The sequence below is a fragment of the Ammospiza caudacuta genome, chromosome 5 (genome assembly GCF_027887145.1).
Source record: "Ammospiza caudacuta isolate bAmmCau1 chromosome 5, bAmmCau1.pri, whole genome shotgun sequence".
In the NCBI taxonomy this organism is placed as follows: Eukaryota; Metazoa; Chordata; class Aves; order Passeriformes; family Passerellidae; genus Ammospiza; species Ammospiza caudacuta.
In genome coordinates this window covers 39,275,996-39,292,255 of record NC_080597.1, presented here as the reverse complement: position 1 = coordinate 39,292,255, position 16,260 = coordinate 39,275,996, and the positions used below count along the sequence as shown (strand labels likewise).

General features: G+C 36.7%; 1 protein-coding gene across 1 annotated transcript in view; it reads left to right on the top strand.

Moving 5' to 3' along the window:
* OTOGL (otogelin like) overlaps positions 1-16,260 on the top strand; it is a 94,391-nt gene that overhangs the window by 13,448 nt on the left and 64,683 nt on the right. Inside the window, exons 9-22 of the mRNA XM_058805944.1 lie at positions 383-510; positions 1,141-1,247; positions 3,427-3,533; positions 4,229-4,354; positions 5,060-5,168; positions 5,402-5,448; positions 6,812-6,957; positions 8,544-8,667; positions 10,232-10,409; positions 11,156-11,280; positions 13,061-13,270; positions 14,094-14,259; positions 15,337-15,411; positions 15,949-16,001. Coding sequence (XP_058661927.1) covers positions 383-510; positions 1,141-1,247; positions 3,427-3,533; positions 4,229-4,354; positions 5,060-5,168; positions 5,402-5,448; positions 6,812-6,957; positions 8,544-8,667; positions 10,232-10,409; positions 11,156-11,280; positions 13,061-13,270; positions 14,094-14,259; positions 15,337-15,411; positions 15,949-16,001 — 1,701 coding nt within the window. The remainder of the gene's footprint in view (positions 1-382; positions 511-1,140; positions 1,248-3,426; positions 3,534-4,228; positions 4,355-5,059; positions 5,169-5,401; positions 5,449-6,811; positions 6,958-8,543; positions 8,668-10,231; positions 10,410-11,155; positions 11,281-13,060; positions 13,271-14,093; positions 14,260-15,336; positions 15,412-15,948; positions 16,002-16,260) is intronic.

Sequence of the window (16,260 nt, the reverse complement as noted above, 5' to 3'; positions counted from 1 at the left end):
GGGACATAATAGCACTAACTGACCTTTGTGAAACATGATGAAAGACTTAAATTGCTTCAAAGAAATGTATTTTTCTTAAGTATTCAATGCCTTCCACTTGTCATTATTTGTATATTTGCTATGAAATTATCAGTGATTGTGCTTAAAATAACCCAAGCCGACACCTTGTCATGTATTTTTTCAGTATTTTTATTTAAATGTAGTATAAAATGCAACCTGAAATAAAAAAGATATTACTTTTCTTTATGACTTGTCCTCAGAAATCATCTGAGATAATTGAGATAATGAACACATTGAAACATTACTAAAATTTTCAAAGCTGTCTTATGTGTTTGTGCTGACAAGTTTTTATTGTTGTTCTCCCAATGTTTTTATGCAGTAGGTGAATATACAGAAGACATTGCTGAATTTGCAAATAGCTGGGCTGTGCAAGCCTCAGATGATATAGCTTGTGTCCCTACTGCCTCAGATTTTTCCAGTCCTTGCTCAGCCAATGCAGAATCCACTGAGGTAAAGGAATTATATTTTATGTATATACATCGATACATGCATATGTATACATGTATTTTCTTAATCTTCACTGCCTACTGATGGTACAAGAATCTAACAATATACACAATGTTGAAAAGGCCTTAAATGCATTGAGGCTTTGGGAAAGATTCAGATCAGGGCTGTTGCTAGGGGAGTGCCTGAAATTCTTCATGCGTTTAGCTTAAAAGTACAAAGGCTCAGATTGGATGTGCCAAGTGGCACCAGTCTGCTGGCAGAGCTCTTCATTACTGCATCAAACTTGGGTTCAGTTTCTGGCATCTTGCACCTCATTATTTTAGAGATTGTGAAATACTGCAGAAATAGTTGCAGGTCAGCTACTGCATTGACACAAAATATTTTTCTTTGTCATTTCACACTTTTTCATCCCAGGTGGTTTAGGACCAGCATGCAGTCAAGAAGGCTTAGGCACAGAGGAAAAATTTTAGGAAGAATAATGAAAGAGATATAATAGTAAATTGAGACAGCACCATGCTCAAATTTTAATGGGGACATAAAGGACCTTAGACTAGGGAGACAAAGCTAAAGAGAATGATGCTTGTTCAGAAAGTATTGGCTAACTTCCATTTACTGATTCTCCTTAATGCTCAGGACATATTCTTCAAGTGCCAAATATTCCTACAGTTTCCTTTTCTCAGCTGTCATGAAAGTATAGATCCGTATTCTTACATTTCAAGTTGCATGAATGATCTTTGCAGGTAAGTACTTGAATTCTTGTGTATTTAATCTTGACACATGAAATGAATGCTCAGTCTTTTGTGTGGGACCAGAATGAAAGAACATTGTGGAAAGTTGAGAAGAACCAAGTTTAAAATGAGAGACAGGGTTTCTCAGGGGGTGATTTGTGTGGGGACAAAGGGCACAAAACCAGCCTGACAAGGGATATTTTGATTGTTAAGGGCTTACATAGATTCAAGGAAACACTAGACAAGTAAGTGCAAGGTAAATTCATGGAGAATCACTCATGACAAAAATGAGTTGCTAATCACAAAAAACCCAAGAAACTTTTATCTGGAGGCCCAGAAACAGAACTATGTGGAGATGATACTAGGAAGAAATATCAACAATACTGGAGGAGTTGGGCCATTTGTCAGACAGAGCTGGACTGGTTTTTATGACTAACAACTATCATTCAAATCAGTAGAATTTTTACAAAATGGTGCCATTTACTTAAATTCAGAGCTGCCAAAATAAATTGAACTCGGTTGCTTTGATGGGAGTCACACCCCCTCAGCTGCTGGCATGGTAGGCAACTTTGTATCCTAATTAATTCTAGTCATTCAAGTTAAAATTGTACTCTGGTAATTGAAGGGATAATTGGGCAATGTACCACTTTCTTTTTGGTAAGGTTTTCAAATGAAGAAGTAACTGTCAGAAATAGGAGGATTTTTTTCAGTATATTTAATTCTCAGAGCTGCACCAGTTTAATCAAAAGCACACAGAAAGGATCACAAGACTAAACATAAGGATCCCTCAGTATAATGCATTACAACTTATTAGTTCAATTTTTGATGAATGTTTGGTTTTCTGATTTACCATTGAGTCAAGATAGAAGAATTTGTGTTTGTAGGAAAACACTGGTGTTGCTCAGAAAAGAGATGAGTTGCCTCTGTATGGTCTCTGTCTAACTCAGGAATTTACTGTGACTTTTGAAGAATAATGAAAGCCATTTTTTTTCGAGTAGGATATTGAATCACTGCTGTGGTATTAAGGAGGGTTGGATTTTTTGTGAACAATCTGATGCATGTTGCTGTGAATTTTGTGAATGTTAAAAACCTTGAAGTTTCTATGTCTCAGAAATTCATTAATTTAGGCTTATTTTGTTTATAAAGAAACCTCTCTTCTTGTGGCTTAGTGTCAGTTTATGAAGGTTTTTTGTGTGGCCATAGTATAGTCCAAGTATTCTTTCTATTAAGACCCATTTAATTGGATTAGACGAGGAGAGTTGGAGAGACTCTGATCACTGCAACAAAGAGTGTAGTGGTGTTTGATTTGATAATAGATGTGTTGAAAGCAGAATACAAACACAATACAACATATTCTTAAGACGATTAATTTTGGAAGCATGATCTGGTGTGCTAAGGGACAAACTCAGCTGATCTGTCATAAACATGCTTATAATAGAAATGTCATGCTATGACTAGTTGATTTTGGCACCAGATCTTCCACAGCGAATGTTGTGAGTTGTTTGACTTTCACAGTAACAAAAGTTTGGTGGTATTTCACCGTATGTGACTTACATCTGAATAAAATTTGAACTTGCCTACATATTAATGAATGTCTTTTTATTTGATTCTGGTAAAAATGCACTGTACAGCTTCTTCTGTATAGACTAAGGCAGAAATCTTGTCTTTGCCCAAGGCTGTGCTGCCCTGAGCCTGTCCACAGTATTTAGTGGATAATAATTCTGCCTCTGAGAACTTCAGCACAAGGTCAGGAGTCCATAATAGGGTTCTTCTCATCTAAGTTCAAGGCAATTGGAGACTTGAAGTTCTCACTTGAACCAGAATGCCCTTTTTAAGTGTAAGTCAGAGTTTCTATGCCATGCAGGATGGAGAAGCCTGAGATGGGGATCTTGAGACTGTTGAGTTGTCCATTGTCTTCAAATGTCCTGCTTCTCTTTCACTTCAAGTAACTCTTTTTAAAAATAATAGATTAGTGGTTTCATTCATTGTGGTAATATTAAAATGAAATAACTTTTAGTGAGATCAAATGATAAAACCACAATGTTAGTTCATTCCTTTTTATATTTTCCCTGTGTGCCTTTATGACTGAGTGGTGTCAGCTATGCGTGAAATATCCTGTACCATGTCACATGGCAGAAATTTTTAGATGGGATTTGTTTTCCTTGATTATTCTCTTATTTTATCATTTCAGAGTGGATGATGATGAAACATACTGCAGGGCAGTGACAGAGTACGCTAGAGCATGTTCTCACGCTGGGTCCCCGGTGCGGGACTGGAGGGATGACTTTCCTGCCTGTAGTAAGACTCTTCAAAAAAGCATGAACCTTTGAGATATCCCATGTATTCAGTTCAAATATTCCGTCTTGACAACATTTTTCCTTGTAGAACTCAAACCTGATACTCAAGCTCATCAGCCAGTTTCACTCTTGCTGGCAAACAACGAAGTCAATGACTTGCTCAAGGGATATTTTAATTCCATTGTGCTATGATTTAGATCCATACAAAATTCATGTTTCTGTGGATTTCTTGAAAAATCATGTGTGCTGATCATATTCTAGGACAAAGAGCAAACATCTGTGGAGATTTGCTCTTGCTCTTTGTCCCAGAAGACCTCTCAGCCTCTCTTGGCCCTATAACAAAATTAACATAGTTAATCCAGCTCCTTGTTATCACTACCACCCATCAATTGCAGCTCATCCTCATGCACAAGGCTTAGAACTAGCTGAGATATGAAAATATTCACAGAATGTCACAGAAGCTATAACTTATTTTAGAGAGATAATATAAGGATTTGCTAAAGAGAGACTTAATTATTGACAAGAGCTTCCCCATAGTTCATCAGTTAAAACTCCTCCAAAACACCCATTTTACTTGATCTGATTACCTATCTATACCAGAAGAGCTGCACAATGTTTATTTGACAGAAATGGAGTTTCTAGCATGGAAAGAGAAATTGCACTAATGTTCAGTATACCATGGGGTTTTTTTTGTAGCTGAGAAGTGTGAAGACACCTTTGTTCACCGTGACTGTATCAGTTGCTGTCCACCAACTTGCACCTTTGAAAAGGATTGTCTTGGCAGTAATCTGCACTGTTTAGATGGCTGTTACTGTCCAGATGGTAAATATTGTCAATGTTATTTCAAAAAATATGTGTAAAGCTACTATACAACACCATAATGATGTCTAAATAGACTGTGGTTAAAGTTAATGCCTGGAAATTATCCATATTGTAAATTCTGCCCTAGATGTTGTTACTGTCACTCTGATTCTTCCCTTTGTTGTGTGATAAACATTTATCTAGATTACAAAGGTGCCTCAGCATGCAATATCAGTTAAAATCTGGAGATGTTACTAGTGCTTCCTACACTAGGATATTGCACAGATTTAGTCCACTTTATTTGAATTATTCAAAAATGTATAGAAATTTTCCTTAAACAGAATGTGTCATGCTCTGTACAAGAAACCAAAGTTTCTGAGACCTCTATGGGACAAAAATTATTGACTGGACTATGAACCATCCTAGTTCTAGACAGACTAAAGATAGTGAGATTTCAGAATCTTTTCATTTTTGAGTCTGTACAGTTTTACATGCTTAAGGCAGACATTTTTCATAAAGCAACAATACAGAGTGGCAACTTCTTATTAGGGAGCTGTGCTCTGAGCTCTCTGCACTCACTTGGCAGATGTTTTTGCTGGTCCTTGTTTAAGACTGATAACATCACCCCCTGGGAGATTGGAAAGTTTGAGTCAGATGGGGGAAGAGCAGTGATCTGGGGTTGGCTAATTTTTTTTATATCTCATTAATTAACTTCTTTCCCAACAGGTCTCATTATGGAAAATGGAACTTGTATCTCTTTGTCGAATTGTCCTTGTATTTATCATGGAACTGCTTTCCCTGTAGGCTCAAAAATTGAACAAGAATGTAGCAACTGGTATGTGAAAGCCTGTGTGTTTCATCTCCCAAGGACTACTGTCCATAGTTAGTTTAACACAGTCACACAAATTTTAAACAATAGTTACTGTTTATGTTTTAGAGTCTGAGGCCTGTGTATCACTAAAATATACAGGCTATTCTGTGTGAATTCAAGGCATATTAATTAACTCAAAACTACTTATTTTGCTAAAAATCTGAACATTATTACTGTTGTGTGATTTTCCTTTTTAGTATTTGTGTTGGTGGCATTTGGAACTGCACTGATCATGATTGTCCAGGTATTTGTATTTCATTACTCTTTTCTCATTTCATGACAAAAACGATAAACTTTTCTGAAGACACCAGAACCATATATGATCCAAGGTTTTTGGCTGCCAGTTTAGGAAGAAAGATTAAGCAGGTGGATATTGACAGTAGCTGTGGGCCAGCTGGAATGAAGCTGTTATTTGCCTGATCATACTCATTCTGCCTTTTCCCACGTGCTTCCCCTACCTCTGCGCTATCCACCTCTTGTTTTCTATCTCTTGTTTATGCTCAGTGTTATTTGCCACAGATGGCGTATTTTTATTGCCTGTGCAGTACCTAGGCCAGGTATAAGGATCTCTTCACTTTCAGGTGCAACTTTATTGTAAGTAATAGGTAAAACATCATTCTGATGCTGTTGACTGCATTTTGTCTCTTGTAATAGCAGTTCATGTTTGAATAATCATCCTTATCTTTAAAGATATCGTGTCTCTGTAATGAGTTACACAGAGGAGCATGCAGCAGGCAGGTGGTGAAACTCCCTTGATAGTTCTGTACCTCAGACAAGGTTATATTATGAAGTTTGTGAAAGTTTTTTTTTTACAAATTAGGGAGCCCTCTTTGAATGAGGTAATAAGGCTTAACAGTTGCTAAGCAAGACTTGACAATGTGAATCTGTAATATGAAACAATTGCCACTGAGAAGCACTCCCTATGTCTTGTGTGTGTTATGTATACTCATGAAGGGTTTATTACAATTACTTTGGCCTGGTCCTAGGGACAGAGCTGCTGTAAGTAATGGGAGCAGGTTAGATGTGCTCCAACAGAGCACCTCCTGCAGCCAAAGTGGATCTAGTTTGTGTGCTCTGATGTTATCCCATGGTGTGAATGAAAGTGTGGTAAGTGCGGATGAACTGGAGATTTGCTTCAGCAGTGCATTCCTGATTTGAACTGGAAAAAAACCCCAAAATGTGTGCCCTGATGACACCTGCATCCCCTTCATACCAGTGGTAGCGAGCAGTTCCATAATACCTAGAAGAATGGAGAAGAGGTCCTCTTTCATACTGCGTCATTGGAAAAAAAAAAGACAAAGGATTCTAGGATACTTCTGAATTGTAGTAAAGAGAAAAGTCTTGTATTTTAGTCACAGGCATCTCATCTAGTTAGAACCAAAAGGTGCTGCCCATGGATGTGCCCTTTATGAGATGATATCTGTTGGAAATAGATGTCTCTAGCGTAATTTGTTTCTAAATGTCATTATTATTGGATGGATTAGTCAGCCTGGGTTTTATATTTAGAAATCGTGAGAAAGTTTCTTATTTTCTCCTCTCTTACATGATTTGCAGAATAATGATACATTCTTATGTAAGAGAACATTCTTTATACTTTTTCTCTCAAGCTGAGTGCTCCATCACAGGCAGCTCTCATTTCACAACATTTGATGGACGCCATTTTACCTTTCTTGGGATTTGCCAGTACATTTTGGTAAAAGGCACTGGAAAAAACAAATTCACAATCACTTTACAAAAAGCACCTTGTGGACAGGTAAGATACATTTTTTTTGAAATGTTGAAACCATCAGGTCCGTCCATATTTCAGGCAATCTTCTATAAATTCTACTGTAAACTACTTGGTAATGTTACGTAGAAAATATAAACTGAAATCATCTTACAGCTTTCTTGTTTTTGTTATTGTTTGTGTTGCTACATGTTATACTGCCCTTTGTAAAAGCTATAGCAACTTTAGAGGGATCAAGTCTAAAGAGTTACTCATTTATGCATACCAAAGTTGTATAAACACCTTTAGTTATGGCGCCAACAGATGTCAGGCTTTGGAAAAGCTGCTGTTGGCAGAACTGTAGGTTTAATACATCACTGTTTAGGCAAGAATTTTTTTTTTTTGCTAGCTTTAGATTTTATTTGATATGTTATAACATATTTTATTTGTTGGAACAATGTCTTTTAGAAAACCATCCATGAGACTAGGCACCACACATACTTGTTTGAAAATATTTGGCAGATATTCAACAACAGTCTTTAGGAATAAAGGTGCTTATAAAGAGTACTTACCTTTGAGAGTGGATTTAATGGTGCTGTTAGACTCTCAGGAGAAGGGGCCTTGAGACTGTGACTCACTGACCATATGCTGAGGACGGGGATGTCTGAACACCTCAGCAGGGGGCAATGCCCTACTCTGGGACTGTCTCTCATATCCTCCTTTCAAAAGCTTGATCATGATCTGGTGCCTCTCTACCTTTCTTGTAAGCACCTGCTTCTCCTGCATAGGTGTTATTTTTATTATTTTTCAGTGGCTACCTAACCAACCATTTCATACTTGAGGCATTTCAGGTGGCCTCAAGCATGAAAGGGTTGGTTAGGTATCCACTAAAAATAAGGTTGCCCCTGGTAATAACCTTTTGTAGAGCTCTAGGCACCTTGAAAAGTTTCTGGATGAAAACAGAGGGACCCTGGGGAGCATGAGATGCTTGGGTTTGGCTAATTCGGTGTTGGCTTTTGTCCTGTATTTAGGTTCATAAATTCTGCCTGGATTGCACACTAAAATGATGCATGTGACATGGTTTATAGGTCACAATTTTTCAATTGTCAGATATTTATAAATTATTGTAATATAATACTGGAGAATTTATGTCCTTTTTATCTGCAATCAGAGATCATCACTACATTTTATGTGTGCCAAAGTTTCTTTCTCCTGTGTTGCTGCATTTGTGCTCTGGTTGCAGCAGCTTGATTTAGATCGGGTCAGACCCTTGCTCTACCAGTGATTAACCCATCAATGACCAGTACCCAAAGTGGCCATGCAAGTATGGAATTTTCAACCCAGTATCAGTACCTGGGGACCTCTGTCCACTTTCTATAATACTGCCATAATACCTAAAATGCATTCTCCTAGCATATGAAGATTATGCATAAGCAATGTTATATGATGTTGTACATACAATTTTGAGTGCCTTGTTTAATGCTTTGAGTGATAGTTTACAAGTGATTTACCTGATGACAGTTCTGATATTTCCTTTCTATATGCTTTTTTCCCCCCTGTTTATTTGCTTCTGTTTTCCATGGTAATATTAATGTCATTGTCTGTTTCTGATGGTGAAACTTGTTTCTCCTTAGAACTTTGACCATGCCTGCATTGAGTCTATAACACTGGTTCTTGAAGATGACGTGAGGAAACAAGTAACTCTCACAAGATATGGTCAAATCCAAGCTGTCCCTAACCAAGTTTTTAACCTCAATGGTAAGAAGTGCATGAAGAAGAATATTACCAGAGTTCACATTCTGTCTCTTAAATGCTTCAGAACGTTTTAATAATATCAGTCTTTGAAAAAGGAATTTCTTTAAGCATAACTTATAAAAGCATACAATCACTTACGTCTTAGAACATTAGTAATAATTATAGAAATTTACTTTTATCATCTGTAAAACAATTCTTCATTATGCCCTCATTTCTTTGCATTTCTTATCTTATAGAGTACTTAGAAATTCCACTCATTTTGTTTGTGTTTAGGGGGAGAGAGGTAAGAAAAAGAAAGGAAGTGAAGAGATCTTGGTGCTAAGGTCTAGCTTGTTTAAAGCTTTTTAGACTAAATAGAATGGAAAAGAATCCACGTGCTCCATGGGATTTATGTTGATTTCACTGCTGACTTATGTTGTGATTTCAGACAGGTTACTTCATCATTTTGGAAAGGATAGTAAAATAAACCAGCCTTAAAAGCATGTTATAAAATTAAGCACTGAAAGTAGAAATGATACTGCTAAATTTTGAAATTTACAGTGACCAGTCAGTGGAATTTTAGTCTCTTTCTAAAAGAGTTAAGTGAGAGTAAAGTTCTTATCCAGCCTTCTGCAAAACAGATTTTAGGGAATCCTGTGGTGGTGATTGCAGTTAGGTCTTTTCTTCATTGAATTTGTCCAGTCACAGTACTGTTTCCTACGGCAATGAGCTTCATAGCTCAGTTATGCTCTATGTTGACACTTCTGCTTCATAATTTGATTGGTAACTTCATTTTATTCCTTTTGAATTAGTCCCTATTCATTTTCTTGTCTCTTTCCACAGTCTGCAACAAATATAATTTATGAAAAGTATTTTAGTGTCACATTCTTGATAATTGTGTGTATCTAATAAGTCTGAATCCCTAAGGACATCCTTAAGGATTTTGTTTTCCTCTTTTCAATCTGTGTGTGTGTGCATGTGTAGAGGCTGCTTATGAAGGTAGATCTACTTTAGACCTTCAGCTGCAAGTAGCCCAACAATGTGTAGCAAATGAATGCTGTGACTGTGAAATTTCCATTTCCTCACATAATGGATTTGCTGGGAAGGAAAGCTGGGAATTTGATAGGGGCTCAGTTCACATACAGTCCAAGGAAGGAGCTATACTGATGTCATGTCAATAGTGGTAAGAGAGAACCTGCTATCTAAAGATTCAATATACTTTACAGAAATCTGTTACTCACTCTTGTAATATCACTGGATACTAAGAAAAAAGTATCTTGTCTTGCCTTCTCATTGCCAAAAAAACCAAACAGAGAGGTGCAAGCATGGTTTCTAGATAACTCACAGGTGCAGAAAGCTGTGACATTTTTAAAATGTCAACAGTAGGTGGAATTCCTGATTTGTGTTGTTACTGGAAATAAGCTCAGATAGAGAATGGGAGAGGATATTTGGCCGATGGTGAGGTTGTGCATAGTTTTTCATTTTATGTCTGAATTTTCAAATTTTTTTTTGCTTAATGGGTAAACCAGTACAACCTGGAAGCTGGGTTTCAGTGACTTTGTTTTTCTTCTTCTTTTGCTATGTTCAGGGGCTATTGAAATTCAGAATATATCTTCTTTCTTTGTTCAACTGAAAACTAGTTTTGGTTTGAAGATACTGTTTGCTAAAGATGGAGAGAGGATCTATGTTCAAGTTGATGTCAGATGGAAGAGAAGAACATTAGGACTATGTGGAACTTACAATGGAAATTTAAGAGATGATTTTCTGTAAGTTTCATGTTTTGCATTTATATTGTATTTAATAACAAGTGAAAAGTTTTGTTGAACATAATCATCTGATAATTGAATTTCATTAACATGCTCAAACGTTAATAAACTAACCAATATAAAATGTCTTAATTAAAATGGTAGTCACTTTTATAAATATGAAAGTCAAAAACTTATGCATTTTAAGGTGTTTTTTTTAAGTAATTATAGAAAGCTACCATATTATTTGTAGAAGTTTCTGGATGATGATATTATTTGAATGCACTTTTCCCTTTCTTGTTGCTCCCTTTTCTTCAGAGCAAATATATGAGCACTGAGAAAAAGATTGGGTGATAATACTTGTATCATCCTCACATGGCTGACACTTACTACTGTTTGATTTTCCTCCCCACATCAAGTTTTAATGTAAAAAAATGTAATTCTGCACCACAGGAATATTTTAATTAGAAGGGCATAATTTCCTTACTTTTTAACCTTATTTCCTCCAAATTTCCTCAAGCTATAATGTCACAAAACTTGTCTGCACAGCAGACTTAGAATGTAGGAACATTTTCACAGGAATAAAATATTGAGGAAAAAGTTTCACATGCCCTCTCTTCTTTTATACCTCAAGGATGGGAATTCTTTTGGCACATTGACTATTCAATGTGACTATAAACCTAAGCCTCTTTATTGAACTTGCATCCCCACCCATGTACACCCTAAGGTCAACAGGATGCTTGCAGTGTTGATGTTTTCCTTTTCAGATCTCCAGCAGGGATGATAGAAGGGACCCCACAACTTCATGCCAATGCATGGAAGGTTTCCTCAGCTTGCTCCATGCCTATCAATATTCCTGTGGTTGATCCCTGCAATGTGAATCAGCAAAATGGTACATTTTCACAGGGGAGTCTGGACTTAGCTGTATCTTATTATTATGGGACAGTTTTTCTGTTCTCTGTGAAAAAAATTGCACATACATGTATTTCATCTTCAGGTTTAGATGTGCACTTTTTTTTTTTTTTTGGCATCAGCAAAGATCATTTTCCCATACATTTTGTATGTAAAATGAAGTTAGTACTTGATAAATAAAAGCTAGTTGGTAATTTAGTGCTGGGTGTACTGACTATGAGCACTAAATTCTGCTGATTACTATACATGCAGCTTTTTAGCTATTTATGATCCTGTAAATTATGCCAGTTGACAGGAAAGATTGATGCATGATTGTTAAAGAAAGTACAGGAGACAATGTTGAGACCAAAAGTCCTGTCTCTGGCTTCCGCATGATTATTGCACTAAAAATTTCTTAATCCTCCATCTCTGACAAAAACTGTTGCAGACAATCTGAGAGCCTTGAATTTGTTCAAATTCCTGGGCAAGGATTTAGTTTTGGCTGGTTGGCATGCCTATGGTTTGTGTTGAACTTTCACTGTCTCCTTTTTGCATTGCTGCTCTTTTCAATTAATGAAGACAATGGGTAGACTGTAGTTGCCAATTCTGACAGAATGTAGTCTAATATTTTTAACATTTCAGACATCAGATCTCATTATGCATGTGGGATTTATCCATATTTAAAGCCTGTTGAAGCAAGGCTAGAATAACAGTAAATCTCTAACAATGTGGGGAATCCTAGGAGTTTTTATACACTCCTTGCTGTCTGTCTTCTCAAGACAGCCAGACCTCTCAGCCAGATCAGCTCAGAGCCTTCATGCCTCACCCTCAGTTCTGTGCTAGCTCAGTGAAGGTGGAGTTTGACATAAATTTGTGCTGCTTAGAGCAGGAGGGTGGACTGCATGGCTTTCTGAGGGTCCTTTCCAGACTGAATTTCACCATGATCCTCTAAGAATCACTGTGAAAAAGCAGCAGAGAGTGAAGTCATCCACACCATGCTACAAGCACCGGCATCTTTTTCAGGTCTAAGATGATAGTGACCTGATCAACAAAGGAAAAAAAAAAAAAAGATTGTTTGGTTACTTATTTTGTCAGGTTAATTTTCAACTGAGTTAAGTTGTTAAGTTCAGTCCTTGAATCTAGTTTACTGAGAGAGTCCAAAAAATGTGAAATTCTTCTGTCAATGTGTGTCTGTGGAAATGAACATGGAGTTTGAAGGAGAGGTGCGTTCTTTTAGCAGCAAAAGTGGCTTAAATATAATCCACATCACAGAGTTCCTTAGCTATTCCACCACTTGTGGAGGCAGTCTGCTTCAGTGGCTGGAGGGCAGGAGGAGGGTTTGTTGCTGCTAGAAGGTGTATGGCCAGTTTGGGATTTGCATGCCCTCAAGATCTCCTTTGTAATGTTTCCTGAGACCACATGCCAGGAAGTACATGGCCATTGTTGACGTTAAAGCTAAATGAATGTCAAGTAGGAAAACCATACTTCAGGCATTGGGGGACTCTAACTATTCTTTTGAAGTATATTATTTTGCCATTTAAATTTCCTGTGTTATAAGAGGAAGGCATAACTTAGTATTGAGTTTTAATACAGTTATTTTTATCTTAAGTAGAGTTCTCTATTGAGGGAGTTGTTTGTAATATCAATTTTAAACTATAGAATTGTATGCAAGTGTTTATATTGCACGCCTGGCTATGTTTGATTTTAATATTCCGTGCTATTGATTTGACTAACTGTTATATTAAAATGGACCTGGCTAAAACAATGTCACCTTCTCTTAGCTGGGTATGCATCTCACTGTGATATCATCAACCAAGAGGTGTTTTCTCCCTGCCATGCCTACATCAGTCCAGGGCTGTACTACCAGCTCTGCCGCTTTGACGCATGCAAATGTGGAAGCAGCTGCCTGTGCAACGCTTTGGCACACTATGCTTATGTCTGTGGCAAGCACGGCGTCGTCATTGACTTCAGATCTCATGTTTCTTACTGTGGTGAGTAACATTTCCATAATGGAATGTCTTTTAGAAATGTGTAAAACTCTACAAATTTCAATCACTCCACAAAATATAAGGATTGGCTTCTTTTTCCTGGAAACTAGAGTTGTGCCATGGTGTAATGATGTACGAGGGGAGAATGGTAACAGCCTTTACATTACGTATAAGAGTCGGTGCTCCTGAGCTGCCTCATAGGAATGTCTGCCCTTTCTATTGCTCACAGAGAGAAATGGAATTCTTTCTTTGAAGCCCTAAGTCATATGGAAGTCCCTATTAGGATAAAGGAGTCAGGGAGTGGCAGGAGTGGAGCCATTCCCTAAGGGGGATTGACAGGGTCTCCCTAGACTGGGCAGGACAGGGTGTGTGATACAGTAATGATTTAAAACAAAGCATTTCACAGAATCTTAGAGTATCGTGAATTGGAAGGGACCCACAAGGGTAATTGAAGTCCAACTGCTGTATTTCTGTTTCTAAGCAATATAGCAATGCCTCAGCCTTAGCTAGACCTCTTGGAAGACTGAATTACTAGATAGATGCTCAATTTGACATATGGAAAGGACAGAAAGCTACTGTTTACAAAACTGATGATTCCAGTTAAAAATTATTTTAACAAAAACCCACCTTAATCTTAATATATCTAACTTCAGAAATTGGTAACATGGCATATTTTTCTCATGCTTTTCAACTAAACCCAGTGCCAGAAGAGACCACTTTGCTTTGATTTTCTTGAACTTCCATGATACAAAACTTTGTTTTCCATTTTTCAGATTTTAACAGAATGCTGTTCTCCCTTCTTTCTCCCTCCCTCTCTTTCCTCCAGCTGTGATGTGTCACAGTGGTATGCTTTATCATCAGTGCTCTTCTTTTTGTAAACATTCCTGTGCTTCACTTTCCATGGCAAATATCTGTGCTGATGACTGTGCAGAAGGATGTAATTGTCCTGATGGGAAGTATTTTGAAGAGTCAGTCAACTTTTGTGTATCAATGTAAGTAATAAAAAGTAGAATATATGTATGGACACAATTTCCTCTTTCCAGCAAGATTTAAAGTAGCTTTTCTGCTGTTTCCCTCAAGATGCAGACTGCCTAGAGAAGATAACAAAAAATATTGACAATTGTGTAACAAACAATATGTAAAGATTTAATATTCTGTTTTACCAGTCAATAGTCCTCTGTTACTGTGTGTATATGTATCTGCTTCACTTTAGAGCAGATTTCTCAAGCTTTAGAGAAGGGTAGTGAAACTTTTTAATTCATGGGATAGCATTTTCATATGAAAACCTTGTTTTTACCACTTGAAAAAAAGTGAGAAGAAATCTATAAAGCAACAATCCACAAAGAAAGGGATGGTATGGGAAGAGTGGCTAGAAGTGTCTTTTTTCTGTGTCACAATGCAAAGCTCTTCAGTTAAATGGGAGGAAATAGTCACTGAGAGGAAAAAGTTTTTGTATATTGCAAACCCAAAATTTTAAAGCCTACCACTATGGGTAGTTACAGAATTATTTCCGTTCATTGCAACATATGTTTTGGGAAGATCAGTGAAGTTCATAATGTAGGGATAAAAACTGTTTTAAACTATTAAAGAGTGTGAATTGTCTTTTTATTCACATATTTTTTCATTGTTTCTAGATTATTTTATTGCTACTTCTAACCTGTCTGGCTCTTATCACACAGTTAATGGATTTTGCTATGATAATTGCTCTACCTCATGATATTAAGAATACTTTGAATGGGAAATGCATGTTTTCATTCTGCTCCCATGACTGAAAAGGAAAAGTCCTTTCTATTAGAATATTGCACAGAAACAGCAAAATAAAATGTCCAGAGATAGAGGAAAATCCTGGCTTTGCTGAAGATGATATGAGTTTTGCCACTGACTTCAATACAGTCTGAGTATCATTAAATTTTTGTCTTTCAAAGAATATTGTACATATAAGGATTGAGCTAATGAATTAAGTTAATGTTATGGTAAGACCTGCATATCATAACAGCTTGATAGAGGGCCCTTAAATCCCATTGCTATTCTTGATTTTCTACCTAAATGCATGAATATTCTTTTAACAGATCTGGCTGTCATTGTCATTACAAAGGCAAAGCACTGCAGCCTGGAGAAATCCTTCCTACGCCAACAGGCTCCTGGTAGGTTTGACTGCAAGAGTTTTATCTTTCTTGTATCACAGTTTGGACACATCTTAAAATGGTTTGAGAATTTTTCTCATGTAGATTGAAAGTTTATTGTATCATGATTTTTTTTTTTTGCATACTTAGTAATAAGAGAGCCTAGTATAAATTGGATTATGTACCTGATTATTTTAACAAAATACCTGGAAAATTCTTTAAGCTGTGGTGGATAAGGTTTTGTGTTATACTGCCTGCATCCTAAATCACTTGGCCCTCCATTCTCACAGGGTTTGACATACTCAGCTTTTTTTTTTCTTTCAGTGGAAGTTAGGAAATTGCATAGTACATTAACTATGAATTTAGGCCCTCTTTACAAATCAGGAATTAGAAACTACCAAGACAATATTGGGCAGAACTCAAGCTTTTGGATTTTAATCCTCTTTCTCCTCCTAATTTCTGTTGTTTAAATAAGGTTGAATTGTATAATATTTTTTAACATGGTGACTACAAAGCATTTTTTCTTGAACAAACATGAGTTTCCTTTTTTTTTTCTAGTCAATGTTTGAATGGAACAGTGACATGTATTGAAGCCACTACAGAAAACAGAGGTAATTTACAGTCTTATTCCATATAAAAGTTGCACAAATAGAGAATTTGATATTGAATATTGATTTGGTTTTCTCCTCATATATGTTTAAATGATGAGATGATTTATATCACAAAATATTTCAAATAGGAGGTTAAGAGCACAAATAGTCTTGGGCAGCTTTCCCTCTTTTTCTATAGCAAATTCTGCTACTCAGTCACTTGGAAAATTAAAAGAAATAAATAATTGCATGTGCCATCTAGGTCCATGTGTTCTCATGG